We start from the raw sequence: 19,903 nt of genomic DNA on the forward strand, positions 1-19,903 counted from the left end.
TATCTTCGTACTTGATACCCCTGAGGATTGTGGGGGCATTGTAATTGTGGCACCCGTATTTTACTGTGAGAGCTGCAGCGGGAAGCCTTGACCTTTAAACTGTGTGGAGTTCACATGCTTTATGGGTGGAGGGTCTGGAAACATGCACAGGCCTTATGCTTTTTTTTTTTTTGGGGGGGGGGGGTCTATGCCCACAACCAAATAGGTTGGATGACAGATTTTCCTTTTTTCACAGCTTCTCTTGAGGTTACCTTTCGAGAAAAAAAAAGCTGTTTGGGTTATTTTTATTTTCTGTGATTAATGGCAAGCTTCAGAGGCCCAAACAGTACTCTATAGTATGACGTCTTGTTTCTGTTGAAACCCTATCGCCCAGGATACATTTCTGTTTACATAGTGATTTATTGAACTGAGGGTTTATTTTGAACCTAATGGTTTTGTATTCTGAGATATTGTGAGTTAAAATGTGCAAAAGTTATTTTCAAATCACACTTCTCAGCTGAATAATTCAGGAGGTCAAATAACTACTGCGTTCATATCTAATCTAAAGCTCTAATTCGGTAGAAGTCTTTCATTCATTTATGCCTGTTGAAAAAAACACACAACTGTGGCTTGACGGATGTTCTTTGTCTTTGGTTTTTCCGTGGTAGGAAGATCTGTGTGCACTGTAAGTGTCGTCGTGAGGAGCATGCAGTGCCAGCCATGCCTGTAGAGATGGAGAAGACGGTCACCAAACTGATGTACGACTTCCAGAGGAACTCTACCTCAGATGACGACTCTGGCTGTGCCCTGGAGGAGTACGCCTGGGTACCACCAGGACTCAAACCTGAACAGGTATTAGCATGTTTTCACTTACTTACAATCTGGGCCACATGACATTCGCACAGAGCAGCACGTGGACCATTGAGGTCTATCTGTAAAAGTCTGCAGTTTTCCTGCGCGGTTTTGTCAGCTGTTGTCAATCACATCTGATTGTAGCCCGACCCGTGGACCCTATCCACTCTGAACTGCAACTGAATATGCAGTTTGTGTGCCAAAAGTTTTCATAAAGCTCTAATTTCACCATACACACTATGATGTGAACTCGGTGACTTCAAATTTACACACCAAAGAAAATGCCCTCGAAAAGATTGGTGCTATAAACGATTATCTCAGTGTGGTTGAAAGGCCATATGCGCAGACAGGTTCCAGTTATAAAAGTTAATACATATACATGCATTCCAGTACAGTGTGGTGTAAACCTAATAAAAATTCCAAGCACTACACTGCGTATAGTGTTACACCTCATGCTTATATTTTGTAACTGTATGATAGCTCACTAGTTATGCTGACTGCACTTTCTGCAGGCTAATGGGTAACAAGGATTATGTGGCCACAGCAGTCAAATTAATCTCCAATTCATTCTGCCTCCAAACATGTTTACAGTAGGTTTCATCGCCCTCACGAAGGCTCAGCTAAGCACATGTTAAATAGCTCCATGCTCGTTGATGAAAATCCTCTTTTACAACCATAGGTGTGCACATGTGGGAAGGTTTTCAGTTTTATGGGACAATAGAAGCATTTGTGGAAGCTGGTTTCATTTTGTTGATGAGTTGAGAGCAATGAACTGGTCAATACACAATGTTGGCACAGCCCCCTGTTTCACCTCAGAGGACTGAGCACAGCGATTTTTCATCCCCCTCCAGGGTCACACGTCTAACCCCGAAGTCAATTAGGTTCTCGTCTAGGGGCGATATGACCTCAGCAATAGCCAGGCCAAAATAGAAACTGAGCTGTGCTGTACTGCAGCAGCATAGCGGTTAACAGACTTGAAAGAAATGGATGCTGTTTTTGCCTATTGACAATAAACATGAAGAGAAACAATCAGCCCTGGTGGAAAAACTGTGGCATTTAAGAGCATTAATCTCAACCTACATGAAAAACTGTCTTTTTCTAAAGGCAATTTCTATTTTCCAAACCTGATGTGCAAGTCATTCAAGCTGTGAAAACATGCTGTGTGACCCATCACTGAGGAGCGGAAGTGCGCCTGATGTGCGGCTCTTCAACGCCCTGATTTCCTCCGCACAAGGTAAAGACAGAGCGAGAATAGAGAGAGTTGGTAAACACAAAGCTAATCTCCAGGATCTTAACAGTGGGTTTGGGTTTCACCGTAGGGAGCCGGTGCTGTGTATGAGTCTGCTATTCAGCCTGCAGTGGTGTAAAGTCACCACTCGGTAGGGAGAGATTTCAGAGGAGGACTGTGGTGTTCAGTCAGATATATCTGAGAATTATGAGGGGAAACTCAGCACTTTGGTGGGGCTGATCAAGTCTCCTGTGTGTTTTGTATTTCTGTTGCTGAAATACAGACTCATAATAGAACATGAATCTTTATCCCCAAACATAAAGCCATTACTGAGTGTGCTGGAGATGTTATTGAGCTGCAGTGTGAGGGAGGCCCTGCCAATATTTTCTCTCCATCCTTCTCAAATAAAATTCTTGGATGTTGCCAAGTTACAGCTTGTTAAGGCCAAGAATGTTACTCAGCAGTGGCCCATTTTTTTTACCATCACGTAGCAATAGCTTCAGTCTAATCGGCAGAATCTGTTCAACATCCACCAGGGTCTGATTTTAATTTGGAATTGAACATGAAGTATGCTTTTTTTTCCCCGGACCGCTCACATGTGGGATATTTGGATAGAAATTCAGTTCAGGGTTATTCATGCAAACAAGAAGTCTTTCCAGGTTCTGAAATGGACCCGCAGCTTGGATGTGGATAAATCAACTTTTAGACAACAAAAGATCAGTTTGAAAAGGACATGAGGCTCGTTTGACCTGTTCAAAAATGGATCTAGGGACAATGAGATCCCCTCTATTCTGAGTTCAAGGACTATGAAAACTGTCAGCCCGTGACCTGACCTGATTACAGCCAGCAGCTGCGAATGAGAGATAAATGATGAGGCTATAAAAAGAGATTGTGGCAAGTGTTTTACTCACAACTGAACAAGGAGATCAGATCAGTTGAAAGTGAGAAAACCACATATACATATAACACATGACATCTAAGTTTGTTCAGACATTTGTGGTTCCCAGAGGATCAAGACCAACTTTGGTGACCCCATCACTATCGCACTGCCATGGGGCGGTTTAATGGTAAATGGCAAATACTACCGTGCTAACATGCCAAACTAAGATGGTGACAATGGTAAACATTATACCCACTAAACATGTTATTGTTTTAGTTGAGAGAATGCTAACATGCTATTGTACGCACATAGCTCAAAGTGCTGCTATTCCTAGACACAACCTCACAGGTGCCAGCTTGGCTGTAGACTCTTGTTAAAGTGGCACCTGCATTTTTAATCCAATCAGTATAGGTTATATTTTGTGTGTAATTAACCCATCTCAGACATTTTTAACGCGATTTGCTGCCACAACTGTGCTGACTGCAGTGCTGAGCCGCGGGCACTCACTCTTCTCAGCAAATACGTGAGAAGAAAAGGACAAAGAATGAAAACATTGCCATTAAATCTGCTCTCTTTGCTATGAAAACACCATCTTTCCCACCATGTTTGGCTGTTACTACCAGTGTTTTCTCAACAATATAATATCTGTGTCCACTAACCGCTGTAAAGTGGCTTGTTGAGAGACTGTCAGGCCTGGTGCCTGGTGGTGTCTTTTCCTCCGGCCGTCTGGCCATTAACAGCAATCGAAACCAGCTGTGTGAAGCGATCGCTCTTGTCACTCAGCTGCAACGTCCTATTCGCTTTAACTTTTAAAAACCCTCCTTTCAGTGCAGTCCCAAATTCTGCCCTGTCTTTAGTTTCGTCTGCTTTCGATTACAGTTATTATCACAAGCTGCTCCTCCTGGCTCTCGGTGCAACGGTGTGTCCATTAAGTGCATGTATGCATGTATGCATGTATGTATGTGTGTGTGTGTTTGTGTGTGTGTGTGTGTGTGCATCTGTCTTTAGATCTTTTCCTCGGGGCAGTGTGCCTTTCACCTCCAGATTGTAACCCTGTTGTTGTTGAAAGCATATTTCGTAATTTATCATTAGCAGTGCGCGTGTATGAGTGTAAGTGTGTGTGTGTGTGTGTGTGTGTGTGTGTGTGTGTGTGTGTGTGTGTGTGTGTGTGTGTGTGTGTGTGTGTGTGTGTGTGTGTTTGTCCTGGTGTATAGGCGTTGTGTGTTATCGGTTCTTGACCACAGTTAGTCTTTCATGGACTATCCTCAGACACCCCCAGCCCTCCGGCAGCCTGAGCCATGCTGCTGGACACGGATCCTGTGGCCCTCACCAACACCGGGGGAAGCCAACAAAAGCAGAGCAGGAGGAATTGGGTTTCGCTTACGACAACTCTTGCTATAAATTCATCCCAACAACAAACATCCTTCTATAAGCCTACGCCATACTGTTTGCCCTTGATACAGACTGTGGCGCTTTAAGGCAACTCAACTTTAAGATAGAAGAGTTTTTGTAAGCAATACAATTTTAATTTTGGTCTTAACGCACTGATACTTGGCTTCATTATTCAAGTTAATCTGTTTGTGTGTGACAGAGTCTGTGTTATTCCCAAGGACAAAGCTGATGGCTTCTAGTCAGTAGATCCATTCACTAGACAGACAGGTCATTAAGATTGCAGTGACCTAGTCAGCAGGTATCGATCATATTGTCTCTCTTCAAGTCTTCATTCTGCTTTATTGTTTTTTTTTTTCATTTGATCAAAGCTTGTCTTGTTTGTTCTTCTCTTTCTTCAACCATTTGACATTTTCATTCCGTCTTTATTTCCTCTCCACACCTGTCCTCCAGCTCCTCTATCTGTCTTTGACCTCTGTCCTCAAATCTCCCTTTAAAACCCTGTGGCTTTCGTGGTCTCTCCTCCACTCACATTCATATATGACTGCCTGACCTCTGGTATACCCCGGCCCCCTGTTACAGTGTAATAAAAAAGACTGCAATAAATAACACTGAGATGACACTCATTGTCTGCCGCTGTAATGTAAAGAATGTCCAAGTAATTTGGAATGACCAGATTAGCATTAATCCTGCTGTCGCACACATTCGTATTCACACGCACTGCTATATGCATAGGAGGTAATCATAGCTCTGTGTGTGTGTGTGTGTGTGTGTGTGTGTGTGTGTGTGTGTGTGTGTGTGTGTGTGTGTGTGGGGACATGAGCGCATGCACATTTGACAGGTCAGTAATACATTCCCATGTCAGTGTGCAGAGATGGAGAGGTGAGGTTCCATTAAGTCTCAAATGGTGGGCCATAAATCAAAGGGATTTTGTGTGTGTGTGTGTGTGTGTGTCACTCCCAGTTATAGATCCTGTTAATTTATCTCTGTAATGGTTTAGTACTAAAATGACTAACTGGCAAAAATTATGATGATAAATGAACCATTTTTAGTCATTTATCAAATAATATCAAACATTTGCAGGTTTCATTTTCTCTGTATTCGTCAAACTTTTCCGTCTCATATCATTATAAGCTGATTCCCTTTAGGCTTCTTGACTGTTGTGCAGCCAACGTAAGCAACAGGAAGACACACCATTCACTATGGGAGACATTTTTCCTTACTTTGTGACATTTAATAGACAACACACTAAATCCATGAAGGAAAAATAATCATCAATCAATAATGAAAAATAATCACTGTGTATTGTTGGTCTGTCATCTTGTTTACATGTTGCAGGTATGTTGTTGTTCATTGTGTCTGTGTCTCCTCCTCAGGTTCATCAGTATTACAGCTCCCTGCCTGAGGACAAGGTGCCCTATGTGAACAGCCCAGGAGAGAAATACCGCATCAAACAGCTGCTCCATCAGCTCCCGCCCCACGACAATGAGGTGAGAGTCCAAACTGGTCCCCCTCCCCCAACACCTTCATCCATCCATCTATCCACAAATCTATCCCTCCATTCTTCTTCCCCTCCTTCAGGGCAATACAGAGATAAGAGGGGCAAAGGGAGGAGACAGACGCAGGAAAAATGGAGTCTGTCTGCTTAATGGGTGGGAAGGAGATAGTGAGGTGTTTGTGTGTATGTGTAGCTGCCTTTTTAAGTTCACATCAATAAATCATTACCACTTTTAATCTTGAGATATTAGTATGACTGTCATAAACAAGTGGTGCCATAACTATACTGGCAATCACATTTAGTTTTACTTCATTATTCAGTCTAACACCAGGTTCATGTCAGCCAGTTTCTGTTTGGGAGAGAGGGTTGTTTTGCTTTGTGGTGGAGGAAGTTTCCATAGCAGTTCCTATCATCATAGAAATGTACCAATTAGAGAATTGTTTTTTCTGTAAGTTAACTTACATCAGCCTGTGCAGCTGCCTCAGTCTCTTCCATGCTTGTTCCATGAATGTGTCTTGCCAGATACACTTGCAGATGTGTAGGAAGATTGTTCATCTCTAAATTCTGATGGGTTGATAGCTGTCAATAGGTACAACATCAGTCTCATTTGAATCGGTGAACAAATTGGAGATGATGGCTGTGATACAGTATGTAAGCCTGGAACTTCCTACCTCTTCTGCATTTTAAGGACTGGTTCTTTTTCTGTTTCTAATGCCTGCTGCACAATCTTAAAATCTCTGTTTCTTGAAATGGAAAATGATGGAAATAATGAAATGGAATAATCACTCCCAGCATGTTCATCCTCCTTTGTAAACCCAAATGGGGAAAATATGTAGCTGAAATAGCAGATTCCCAGTTGTGATGGAAAGCGAAGAGAATTATAGGAAGTGTCTTAACTTTAACATTTTGACATGTCGCAGTAGGATAAGCACAGGCGTAAACTAGTAGAGTGCATACTCCTGCCAAGGCCAAATAATCCTTTAATAAAAAAGAACCAGATGCAGATTATTTTCAGATTAGCTGGATCTAAATAATGTCATACAAACTCATAGATCTCAACACCATAAATATGTAAGACTTTACATGAGAAAAACTGACAAAAACATCGAAAAATGCTAAAGAAAGACAAAAAAAAGAATTTCTGGATTCACACCAAAATTTTATGTTTTTTTTCCTGGCCTATGCCCCAACCCTCTTCCAAGTTTGGTACAAATTGCCTCAGTACTTTTTGCATAATCCTGCTGACAAACAAACCAGGCCAAACAAAGTTTCAGGGTCCTGGTATTGTTCATGCTGGTTCACTGTTACTCTGTTATGACTTTAAGGGACACTTGAGTAAGACAGAGCCATTGTTAAGTAGTAACACCTGTGCTTTTCCCACTATGGCAAGTCTACAGCAAATAAAGCTACAATTTTCTTTTAAAAAAAGAAAAGAAAGGCAGATATCCACCTTCAAGCAAATGTATGTTGATGTGTGTGTGTGTGTGTGTGTGTGTGTGTGTGTCCCCAGGTCCGCTACTGTAACAGTCTGGATGACGAGGAGAAGCGAGAGCTGAAGCTCTTCAGTAACCAGCGTAAACGGGAGAACCTGGGCCGCGGCAACGTCCGACCGTTCCCCGTGACAATGACTGGGGCAATTTGCGAGCAGGTAACTGACAGGGTTATCAAAACCGTCATTTCTGTATCACCTCCCCCAGCAGGGAAGAGATATGACAAGATCAAAGATGATCTGGAAGCAAGCCGTCATTTCACGTCTAAATGTCATTTCTGCGCCGCATCCCGTGACACGAGTGAATTAAGTGTGACAAGAGCAAAGGTGTGTCATGTGGCCGGTGGAATGAAAGCAATGAATAGTGTGAGAGACGCACTGAACAGCCTGCTGGCATTTCAGGTCTTTGTCATGATGTACGAGAGGTGCTTTATCTTGACATATAAAGGACAGAGACGCAACAGGTGTCTGCTTTTATAACAATGATGTGACCTTGTCAATCTCACCTTAAAAATCTTGTTCTATAGAGAATCTTGTGTGTATATTGTACAGTATATAGCATGTCTCTTTTTCCCTCTACAACATGAGCTGTCACACTCAAACAATCACAGTTATTTGCCAGCGTTACCTCAGAGAAGAAGATTCAGTTACAACTTCTTCAAATCTTCCTGAAAATATTTCACAGCAGAGCCCAGTGTCCCATCAAATATTGAAGGTGTTGTCTTCATGTACTCTTGTAGTGGCCTTATGGGACTGCAGAGTGCAATGAAGAGTGTTCTTTCAACAACAAACTAGCACACTTCAGCATCCGATAGCCATTTGTTACAAAGTGCACAAACAAAGTGGAGCTGCTTTCTGTTGTGTTGGTGCCCCAGGTGGATAGTTGCTTTACAGCTTGTGTTTTCCATCCACTCATCAACACACACACACACACACACACACACACAAAACCACATATATGCGAGGGAGCAGATTGTTGGGAGAGTGTGTATTGATTGAACCCCCCCCCCCCCCCCCCGCCCTTGGCCTCCTTGCAGCAGTATAGGCTTTGTGCCAGTTAGATAACCTGATTGTAACTCTCCCTCTGTATCCGTCTTCCCATCCCTCTCAATCTACTTTGCCTACCTGACCTTTCCCCCCCGTCTCCTTAGCACTCCCTCTTGTTTATAGTTCCGGCCTCTCTACCTTTACGCCTTCATGCCATCCCGCTCTCCCTTTTATCCTCCATATATCTCTCCATTTTTATTCCCCCCCTTTGCCATGTCCTCCAACAGCCACTTAATTTCCTCTCCCTGTCTGTGCCTGCCCTCCCCAGCCACACACATAAACACACCCTCGTGCTCTCAGTTTAGTCCAGTTTTCATGCAAAATTGTGTTAAAGATAGAGATGCACTGCATCTGTATCGGCAGCGACAGTGACCTGATTAAAGATCCCATGAAAGGGGTTTTCTTTGAAAATGGTGCACCTTCAGCAGTGATCTCCTGTAGAGGTCAAAGAATTAGGTGATCGATTTGTCATTGGAACTTGTCATTGGTCATCTTGTTTCAACTTCTCAATTAAGTAAGGATATGTTTTTTTGTCTTACATGATGGGAACTGAGGCTCTTTGGGTTTTGGTCTGTTGATCAGACAAAACAAGCCATTTGAAGACATGACCTCAGGATTAAGGAAATTGCGATTGTGCATTTTTCACTGTGTTCTGACATTATATTGACCAAGTGGTCAATCAATTAATTTAGACCATAACATATGAAGAAAGATGATGAAGGTTGTAGTTATTATCTACACTGCACTAGTCCAACCAATAAAGTAACACATTTTACTGACTTCCCATTGGAGTACACTGACTGTTCACTTAGTGTCTTATATCCCAGCAGCCTGTTGTAACAGGGATTATTTTACATTAAGGAATTAATGATACCATACCACGGTTCAAGATGGCGTCCCATCCATTCACTCTAAATAACGTTTATCGTGCTTTTGCAAAATTGGGCCTGTGGAGTACGCACATTAGAGTCCTTCTCTGGCCAAGCAATGGAACTTAAATAATTATACAGCTCTTGCAGACCTTAATGTTTACAAGCCCTAATTTGATAATGCATAATTTTCTTTTGAAATGATTTTATATGTGAATAAGTCTTTACCTGAAATTATTTTGCTTCACTGTGTTAATGAAATAATAAAAATACTCATTGGTTTCACTTTCTAGAAACAGCAAAAGCCTTAAAGAATGTTGGAGTATGAATATCAATTATAGTTGAAATGTGATATACAGCTTCATGATACAATATCACTATCAGTTCTACACTTTAAGGTATGCATGTTTTAAACTGAGTAAGAAATAACATTGGATTGTATTGGATTGGTGCTCAGTATTGGTGTGGACCTCCTGGACTCGGGAGAAACAGTGGGATCTAAATAGTGACAAATACTATCAGAAGGTAAATGCCAACAGCTGATTTCTCAAAAATGCTCTTCTTCCTCCACCTCTTTTTAGTGCGGCGGCCAGATAAACGGCGGTGATATTGCTGTGTTTGCATCACGGGCGGGTCACGGTGTGTGTTGGCACCCCGCCTGCTTTGTGTGCAGCATGTGCAGCGAGCTCCTGGTGGACCTCATCTACTTCCACCAGGACGGGAAGATCTACTGTGGCCGACACCACGCCGAGAGGCTCAAACCACGATGCACTGCCTGTGATGAGGTACACGGCCATCGCATGCCCACACACACACACACACACACACACACACATACACACACACACACACACACACACACACACACACACACACACACACAAAAGGCTGTAAAAAAGGATCATGTGTTAATGGATACACATATCGCCTACTTTAACATAACTGTGCCAGTAATGTGGGACGGTGATCATAAGGCTATTTCTAAAACATTTACACACACGCATTCTGCACAGAATACATGCCCTCATATGCACCACACTGCTGTCATATGATGCTCACAGGCTCCCCAGCATGCACTGTCACAGTTTAACTCATGCACGGATTTCTCACGTCTAATGGGGTCAGCTCTCAATATCCTGATCTCAAAGCCATTAACACTGACGTACTCTCTCTGCAAATGGGGACAAGGACACTGTTAGTACTTTAAAAAGCACCCAGGTGATTCAACAGCAGCGTAATTAAAAGTAAATGCACCATCTAGATTTCACCAAGTCCCCACACACATTAGCCTCCTACACAAGTCAGTGACAAAGAGGGTGATCTAAGAGTACTAAGTTGCAGAGGAGAAAGTGGTCCGTATGGAGGGGGAGGGAGGGCGAGCCGAGCCTTTGTCCTGTCATTCAGCGCACAGTAATAACCCAATCGAGGTTTTACCTCCGAGGACCCGTGATAAACGATACTCTTTCTCTCCTCTTTCTTAGATCATCTTTGCGGATGAGTGCACCGAGGCAGAGGGACGTCACTGGCACATGAAGCACTTCTGCTGCTTCGAGTGTGAGACGGTGCTGGGGGGCCAGCGCTATATCATGAAGGAGGGACGGCCATACTGCTGCTCCTGCTTCGAGTCCCTCTACGCAGAGTACTGTGACTCCTGTGGGGAACATATTGGTATGCTGCACCACCACCCGGCATCTATCACTGTTAACACGGACCGCATTAATCACCTGCAGGTCATGCAAAGGAACCCTTTCAAAAAAGAATACAATATGCTAAACACATGGATACATGGAATAATTAAGTGGAATGTGATTGGGCTGCAGGTTTTTTTCAAGGAGGATGTGAGAGTGACCTCATTTCTTTGTAGCAAGTAACAGAGGAGAAAGAGAACTACAGCAGAAAGGACGGGGCATGACTTTTAGCAGTAGATCACTGAATGATGTCATCCACAGCCAGGCATGTGAGGCAGGGCACATAGCAGAGGGCCACAGAGACCTCGGCTTACAGAGCACTGAAGTATTTACAGTATATATCATGCATTGTGAAACAACCTGGAACCCAGGAGGTTTTTATCACAGACACTTGCAGCAAATGTTAGTTAAAATACAAATTTTAAAATCTCACAAACTCTTTCAAACACTGTAGTGTTAGAGGGAAACCCACTGTAACTGGGGTATTTTTGAGTGGGAAACCTTCATATTAGCACCTCTTGGCCCCATGCCACCTCCTGTGAAGAAGTGTGTGTGTGTGTGTGTGTGTGTGTGTGTGTGTGTGTGTGTGTGTGTGTGTGTGTGTGTGTGTGTGTGTGTGTGCGCGCGTGTGCTCGTTCGTGTGTTCCCCTGACAGGATGCCCAGGTGTGATTTTGGCACATACCTCTCAACAAATTTGCTCTGTAATTATTTGTCAGACAGGATACAGAAAAGTATTTGGCTAAAAAGCACAACTGATTATAAATTGAAACCATCAGAAAAACATGCTCAAACCAGATGGCAGCCATTAGCAAATAGCTGGTTTTCTTTTCCCCTGAGACAACTTGAAACATACTCAAAATGCAGTGTGTTCATACAGTACAATGCTGGGCAAGTTTCATAATGAGTTTGCCCCTAAGCACAGTCATGTGTTGCAGCCTCCAGCTCCATTTTCTCACTCAACAAGCAGCTTGTAATAAGCTACTATTTTCATATCAAACAGCATTTTTAATAAAGACATAAAGATTTTAATTTCAAGCTCTTTGATGAACACATGGTGTTTTGTATTTTAATTGTGTATTTTTACACAAGTTCCACAATCTGTCATTTTACCTAAAGTGTGAACTCATGTGGTGTTTTCTCTTTCCTGCAGGCATTGATCAAGGCCAGATGACATATGATGGGCAGCACTGGCACGCCACTGAGGGCTGCTTCTGCTGCGCCCGCTGTAAACGCTCTCTGCTGGGTCGGCCCTTCCTGCCCAAGCAGGGCCAGATCTTTTGCTCACGCTCCTGCAGTCTGGGGGAGGAGCCTAATGGCTCTGACTCATCTGATTCGGCCTTCCAAAGCGCCCGCTCCACCAGGGAGTCCAGACGCAGTTCCAAGACCGGGAAGAGTGGAGGAGGAGTAGGAGGAGGGAGTGGAGGAGGGGGTGGAGGAGGGAGTGGAGGAGGGGGTGGAGTGCAGGCGGAGAGATTTTCAGGCGAGGTGGACCCACTGTCTTTACAAATGGATCTTCTGAGTCTCTCCAGTCAAACGCCTAGTTTGACTCGTGAGCCACCGGCCTGGCAGAGCCAGGAGCAAGCAGGTGACAGTTATAATTATGAATCCCATTCAGACCCAGCCGCCAACCCCACCCCTCTCCAGCTTCTCAGCCAGTGCAACATCAGGACTGCCTATAACCCCGCCTGCTCTGGACAGAACAATCAGCAGCAGGATCACAGGATCAAGGAGAACGCAGGTTTAAAGAGACCCCCCATCTCGGCCATGAAGGGCCACTCTCTGAATGAGACGTGGTTCCAGCAGCAAGCTCCAGAGGAGTACTATCCACCCAAGATGAGGACCCAAAAGAGCTTCACTGAGATGTCTCATTGCTCTCAGCACCACAACGGCTTCTCCTCTGACAAGCGCTCCATCAGTTTGCATGGCTTTCAGAGGGACAGGGACAGAGATGCAGGGCCTCCAGCAGCAACCCAGGTGGCGAGAAGCAGGAACCCCATCAATGCACTTAACTTCCCAGAGCAACTGACCCCTCTAGAGCAGACCCCAAGAGGATCCATGGAGTCCCTGGCCATGTCCAATGGTACAGGTGGGTATGGTAGTGGTCGTTAGACCTCTGTGTAGAGCTTATTGTTTGTTAGCATTGTTGTTGGATACTAAGATGTTTCCTCTAAGTGCAATGGGATGACACTTAATTCAACTCTATTTTCCTTCAGGAAACTCAGCAGATGGAGGAGGAAAGCGTCAGGAGCACCTTTCTCGTTTCTCCATGCCCGACCTGAGCAAAGACTCTGGAATGAACGTGTCAGAGAAAAGCAACATGGGCACCCTCAACTCCTCAGTGCAGTTTCGTAGCTCTGAGTCCATTCACAGCCTCACCGCCAGTCAGCCCTACATGGAAATGGATCCCCCCAGGCCCTCCCAGTACAAGGTGCAATACTGTGACCCTCCTGGCATGGGTGGGGGTATGGGCATGACTCATTTACCACCCGGCTTCACCTTCCAGGAGGAGGACAGGGTGAGCTTGGTGAGCAGTGCCAATGCTGCCCGCCTGCCACCCATCAGTGAGCGCAGGGTGGGTGGAGGAGGAGGTGGTAGGGGAGCAAGTGTCCATATAGATGCCCAAGAGGAGACTCCCCAGAGGCGCCGGCACCACCACCACCACCGCTCCCGGAGATCCCGTCGTTCTCGCTCAGAAAACGCTCTCCACTTGGTGGCAGAGCGAAGGGCGAGACCTCAAGAAAGACCACAGTTACGTGTCCGAGAGGATTATGACCGGTTCCCGCCACCAAGGAGCACCAGGGACCAGTTTGGGGTAGGAGGAGGAGGGGGAAGATACCAGCCCCAACTCTTCAGGCAGTGCCCCAGGACCACTTCAGACCTGACGCTGCAGAACCCCGGGGCCAGCCGACGCACTGGCTTGAACCAATACTCCTGGGATGATTATGACGACGATGATTGGTGCTCCACCTGCTCTTCATCCTCCGAATCAGAGGATGAAGGTTACTTTCTGGGTGAGCCGATCCCCAGACCCATCCAGCTGCGCTACCTCAGCAACCAGGAGCTTGTCCATAAGTACAACACAGGGATGGGAGGACCCAACCGCAGTGGGCAGTTACACACCCACAAACGCAGAAAAAGCAAGAACTGCATCATCTCCTAATATCCTGACGTTTGGCACAGTAAATGATTCTCTCTCCACCTTGTGTACACTAACATTCTCCATCTGGAACAAAAAAACAAAACTCACAGTCCATTTATTCAGTGTTGTTGAGTGTTGAATATTATGTAATTGGAAGTCAGTGATGAATTACAGTTGGTAAACAGTGAAAAAGCAACAGTGTTTGCATGTTTGTTCATTTTAATGTTTCAGAATATCTCCTGAGTATTAAGGCTGTTACACTTACAAGCGCAGTTCTATCAAGTCACAACGTTTATCAAAAGCTGATGTGCAATTTTTTTTTTTTATCATAACTTCATTTCCATGCAGCAAACAAGTGTGCAAGGTAGTTGGTTTGGTACAGTTTAGCTTTTTCATGCAATGTGATTTAGATATAGGATATACTGTACTATTGTATTCAGTTCATAGTATGTACATAGATAAATGAATTAATAATTTCACTTTAAGTTAAGGAAGTCCATGTAAATATGGTTGTAAATGAGGCCTCACATATTTTTATATTTTGTATGGATAGAATCATTTATGTATTAAATATCTATAATGTAGACATAGAAAATTACAAAAACAACATATGCATGTTTTATTTGGCTGACCTCGTCCTGCATTTGGAATAAAGGAGTATTTCAGTGACTGTTTTGATTGACAGTTGGTGTTTCTCTCCAGAGGATGACAACACGTGTCTGATGTGCACAAGTGCGCAAAACAGTCACCTTCTCCTTCTGTTTAATGCATAAATGAATGACAATGTGGTGCAGAGGTTGATTAGAGAGTCGTGCCCCCCCCCCCTCACCCACACACACACACACACACACACACACACCACACACATGTTAATATACAGTATGTACTTAGACGGTAATCGGTGCAGTCACATTCAAACTCACAGAGCTCCATTGTCCTGGAAACAGATGCAACTGAAGTTCTGGTTTATTGCATCAGCCTATTCACATTGGAAACTGCTGACAAAGGTCTAGGGATTTAGTTAATGAAATCTGGTGATGCTTTGTTTGAGTAGTTTTTACCCACACATTCCACATGGCTTTGGGGACGGCTGTGTCGGTCTATGGGTTAGCCACTTCCAGACTGAAATTTCTCATCGACTTGTGGATGGACTGCCATGACATTTGGCAGAGACAGTCTTGTCACCCTCAGGATAAATTGCAGCAACTTTGGGGAACCCCTGACTTTTCATGTAGCACTAACATCATGTTAAATTTTTTATTTGTCCAATACTTATGACTGAATACTTGCAAAACTAATGATATTCCCATCAGCCTCAGCTGCATCTTTAGCACTAATTGGCAATGCTGATATTAGCATTTGGCTTGAAGCACAACTGTCCCTGATTACTCCCGCAGTTAGCCTCTAGCATGGCTTTAGCCTCTTAATCTATTTGTAAGATCCAAGTCAAATCCGGAACGAGTCGACCCCTTCTGCTTAAATATTGGCATACACAGTATAGCAGGTTGCATCTGTAAGTGTTAAGCAGTGTCATATTGTAAATTGGATTGCCTCTGACGTCCATGTGGTCAGGGGATTACTGCCACCAGCCCCCATAATCCACACACACATACACACATATGTTTGGAACAAGGTGTGTGAACACCAATCTCTTGATTAGAGGCGTTGAAGCACTAATGCTGCTGACATGATTGGCACATTAGTGCGATTACTTCACCTAACCTCAACTTCCAAGGCGTGTGCTCCAGTTTTCATGTTTACTCTGGGATACTCGGACAGCTCCCAGACGGCGAGCAAAAGGAGTCCTAATTTAGTCAGCCGTGATACGACAAAACCAGCTGCATAAACACGTGAGATACATTATGTCTGACTGATGATGGCCTGGTCATTAAGGGTAGACTTTCCTCTGCTTTTAGCAAGTCTTTAAACTACGGCCGCAGACTCTTAGTCACATCAGCTGAATGTTTGGATGTGTATCACTGTAATCATTGTCTCCAAGTGTAATGAGACATACTATAAAGCACACTCAATCCTCTGTCTTCAGTTATTGTTCTTGACACATGAGCTTCCCTTACATCATCATTAATGTCGCCCATATCAGTTTTTATTTTTTTTTATTAGTCCCTTGCCAAGCCTTTACCCAAATACGTGTGTGTATGTGTGTATGTGTGGGGTGTCTCCATGTGTTTAATTAAAAGCAAATGGAGGGGTGCCACAGATTGCAGCCATATGCTTCCCGGGCCATGCCATATTCAAGGTAGCGGATGGCAAGGGGATAATCCTCGAGTTGCGTGGACGCTTCCAGTTGTGACAGTTGCATTGTCAGCCAATCTCGTACTGCCAGCAAATTATACCCACAAGAGGTTAGGTTCTGTCACTGCACAAAGCATCTTTAGCCAATAATGTTTTATAGAGCACGTGGATGAAAAGCATTTGCATTTACCCAGACATTTTATGTGAGAAGTTTGTCTATCTTACCGAGTATTTGTCAATATGGCACACTTCTGGGATTCATCTGGGGCTACAAATTTCCCATATAAGTATCATTACAAAGCCTCTTTCCCTTCCTTCCCTTGTCTGTATTCTTCTTTACTGCCACTTTACCAGTCAAAAATTCTGTTTACAGTGTGCTTCATTTACACACAGTTGCATAATTAAAGGTTGGTATAAAACATGTAGAACATAAATGCGCTGTCTAAAATTTTTACATATACATTTTGTAACAGGAGTTAATCACACCTGAGATTTCTAACAGAGCTAAACAGCTGAAGCTTTCTCTAATCAGAGAATTAATGCACCGTTCTGAACAGAATAAAACTACTGTTGCATGCAGCCAGAAGAAGAAGAAGAAGAGCAGCAGCCAACTGGTAGAAATGCATTTTATTTCCTATGATGATTCTCATTAGTTTTTGAGGTGATACATTTTTTTTTTTTTTTTTTTTTTTAGTCATGTGATCACTTTGTGATATAGGTTGTTATATTACATGAGCAAGTTCAGGAATCTTTGCTAATTTTGCTAATGTCTATTTTTTCCTACCACAGTAATCGCCCATTGAATTAGATTTACTGCACTCTGGTTTATTAAGGTCAGACAGACTAGCCAGTGTCTGGTGAACAGACAGCCTTCCCTTCATGAACTCTGAGGTATGTGTCTGCGCTGAATAAACAACAAGCAAATCAGGTGACAATTTGAAGATAGACAGAGGTTCTCTTGAAGGTTTAGTAAAACCCTGTTTGACCCTGGTGTTAATTGTCTGAACTGCATAGAAGAAGTTAGAAAATGGGAACAAAAGGATCATCATCTTACCAACCTATCAACTTACCAAGCTTCATTTCTGATCTCCTTTAAACATAGATTATTAGACAGAGTGCGAGTCAGCCCTACATCAAAGTAGTTTGTCTTATTTTATTTTTGTGAAATATGGAATTTTTTTAATAATCTAACACAATTCTACTGAGACATGGAAAAAACGAATCATATCTGTACTATTTTGTAAAGACTGTGTGGCCCATGTCATGTCCATTTTATATATAAACGTTTTATACTGTAGTTAGAAAATCATTATTAATATTCATTTAAAAATTTGACTGGAATAAAACTGCATCCATTCACAAACCTTTCCATCTGAGTGCCCCTATTACCTAGGTGGGCTACCTCTGTTTACCTGTGTAATGAAATCCACTTCATTTGGAAAATGTACCAGTTTAATTAATAGCAACACATATGTTCATGCATGCGTGAGTGTGTGAAAGCCCAGATGCACAGCTGTCATGAGTTGAAGCCATTTGAGATGTTTTGGGAGACTCTAAAAGCCATAATTACCGGTCTTTAAGAGTAGAACGCCTGCAAATTACAACTGCGCTCTGAGCAAACTAAAATAGCCTGATTCAATTATTTACAAATGAAGAATGCCAGTGGTGTGTTATCACACACACACACACACACACACACACACACACACACACAAAACCAGCTTGCTCTCATAGGCACGCAAGTACACACATGCTTTCTCCCTCTCCCACACACACACACATACACACTGGGATGGTGAATAGGAAACGCGTGACAGGACTGACTGAGGCTTTACCAACAGTCTCCCTTCCTTCAGCCTCATCATGTGTGTTCAATTACCATGGCAAGAATGCACCAGAACAATGTCAACAGATGCACAAATACAAGATCACAGTATACCACAGTCTGACAGTACATGCATGAGCCAGACTTTTTCAAGATGAATGAAGATCACACACCTAAAGGTTAAATGCAGCCATTTTTTTTAAAGATTTCATACTTAAAATGATAACATTTAAGATTTCAATCTTCCTCTGCTGTCCCCTGGGGAGTCTTCTGCGCTCCCCTGTGAATCCCCTGTTTTCGACACTATATGCCTAGGATAGTCCCTCTGTATGGCCCATAATCGGCATATAAGGTCATAAGGGCAAGGAGGGATTTTCCTCCCTGTTTCCCCACTCACAGAATCCCCTCTGTTTAGCAATTGACTCCAAGTGTCTTGACTGACAGGCCCACTCCTCCTGAGGTGGATGTGTTAATATTGTGTGACAGTAACCCCACTGTCCATCTGCTACTTCTCTTCCCCATCATCTTCTCTTCTCTTCTCAACTTCCTACTTTCTCACTGCAAACCTACATACCACACCCAAAATGTAATTATCTCCAACAAGTTCCTTGCTGTTCACATTCAAGCAGCCTCCAGTTGTCTGCAGAAAAAGGATAGTGAATGACAGTTAAGAACAGTCTTAGACTTGTAGACCTTGACTAAACCCACTAATCTCAAAATGCACTCTCACCCACTTAAGCACGACCTTTGCCCTTCCACCGGCTTCAAATGTGACCAGTTAACATTTTCTATGAGATTCAGCTTCACTTCTCAGACTAATCCCTGCTTCAATAGACTTGAAGTTTTTGCGAAGTTTATAAAAGTAATTAAATAGTGTAAATAGGACTTATGACACACACTCTGCACCATTAATTAGAGTTGATAATAAGTCTCTATGGGAGCCCTCATTAGGCCTGATTGTTGTCTTTCAGCAACAGTGAGAGAAAATAATAATTCATTTCCAGTGTTTGCTCAGCCTGACACGTGGCATGGTAAATCCTGCCAGGTTTGGGTTAATCCGCAGATCCAACGGCTCGAGGGGCACCTCGCCATAATGCAGAATGGCATGCTGGGTACCTCGACGCTGCGCTGCCAGAGGGCTCCGTCTGGTTCATGATATCAGCCCGCTCCAACCCTCCTCGCTGTGACTCATTAACAAGCTCAGGTCTCAGGAGGGGTCCCATCTGTGTGCCACCTGTATGAAATCACCACAGCTAGCAATGTTTAATGCTGGACACCATTCACATTTGTTCCAGTGTTTCCCTTAAGCATATTACATAAGTGTGTTGAGTCTATTCACTTATATCCTGCTTTTTCTTCTCTCTCTTTCTCCTCCCCCACCTCCCTCTGACTCTCTGTCTGTTTAGCAGACATGATGGATGGACCATTTAGTCCTCAAGCTGTAAATGAGGCAGAGAAGGCCTGTGATGTTGACTTTACAGTGACACATTTTTCCAAGACTTTCCAAGACCTACAAATTATCATTACATTGTGATTTATATAAAGGCAAATGGGCCATTTTGTCTTATAACATTTGCAGCTGTTGCTATAATAGATTACAAGCCTTAGAGGGTAGTTGTTATGGCTGAAATATATATATGTATAAGGTTTTAAAACAAAGGTTTTATTCAGTATGTTAGCACAATATCCATTACAGTGGCTTTATTTTGCAAAGAAAGGCTTGTGTCCTTCATTATGTCAAACCCTGTTTTTGATGCATCCAAGGA

At 43.3% G+C, this 19,903-nt stretch overlaps 1 protein-coding gene across 3 annotated transcripts in view; it reads left to right on the forward strand.

Moving 5' to 3' along the window:
* The window catches only part of prickle2b (prickle homolog 2b), an 89,224-nt gene extending 73,130 nt beyond the window's left edge, over positions 1–16,094 (forward strand). For all 3 annotated transcript variants that reach the window (XM_056391071.1, XM_056391087.1, XM_056391079.1), the window contains 7 exons: positions 648–831; positions 5,705–5,818; positions 7,337–7,474; positions 9,813–10,016; positions 10,713–10,899; positions 12,071–13,006; positions 13,134–16,094. In XM_056391071.1, the coding sequence (XP_056247046.1) occupies positions 648–831; positions 5,705–5,818; positions 7,337–7,474; positions 9,813–10,016; positions 10,713–10,899; positions 12,071–13,006; positions 13,134–14,080 (2,710 nt within the window). In that variant the 3' untranslated portion in view covers positions 14,081–16,094. The remainder of the gene's footprint in view (positions 1–647; positions 832–5,704; positions 5,819–7,336; positions 7,475–9,812; positions 10,017–10,712; positions 10,900–12,070; positions 13,007–13,133) is intronic.
* The last annotated feature ends 3,809 nt before the right edge of the window (positions 16,095–19,903 follow it).

The sequence above is a fragment of the Seriola aureovittata genome, chromosome 2 (genome assembly GCF_021018895.1).
Source record: "Seriola aureovittata isolate HTS-2021-v1 ecotype China chromosome 2, ASM2101889v1, whole genome shotgun sequence".
NCBI lineage: Eukaryota > Metazoa > Chordata > Actinopteri > Carangiformes > Carangidae > Seriola > Seriola aureovittata.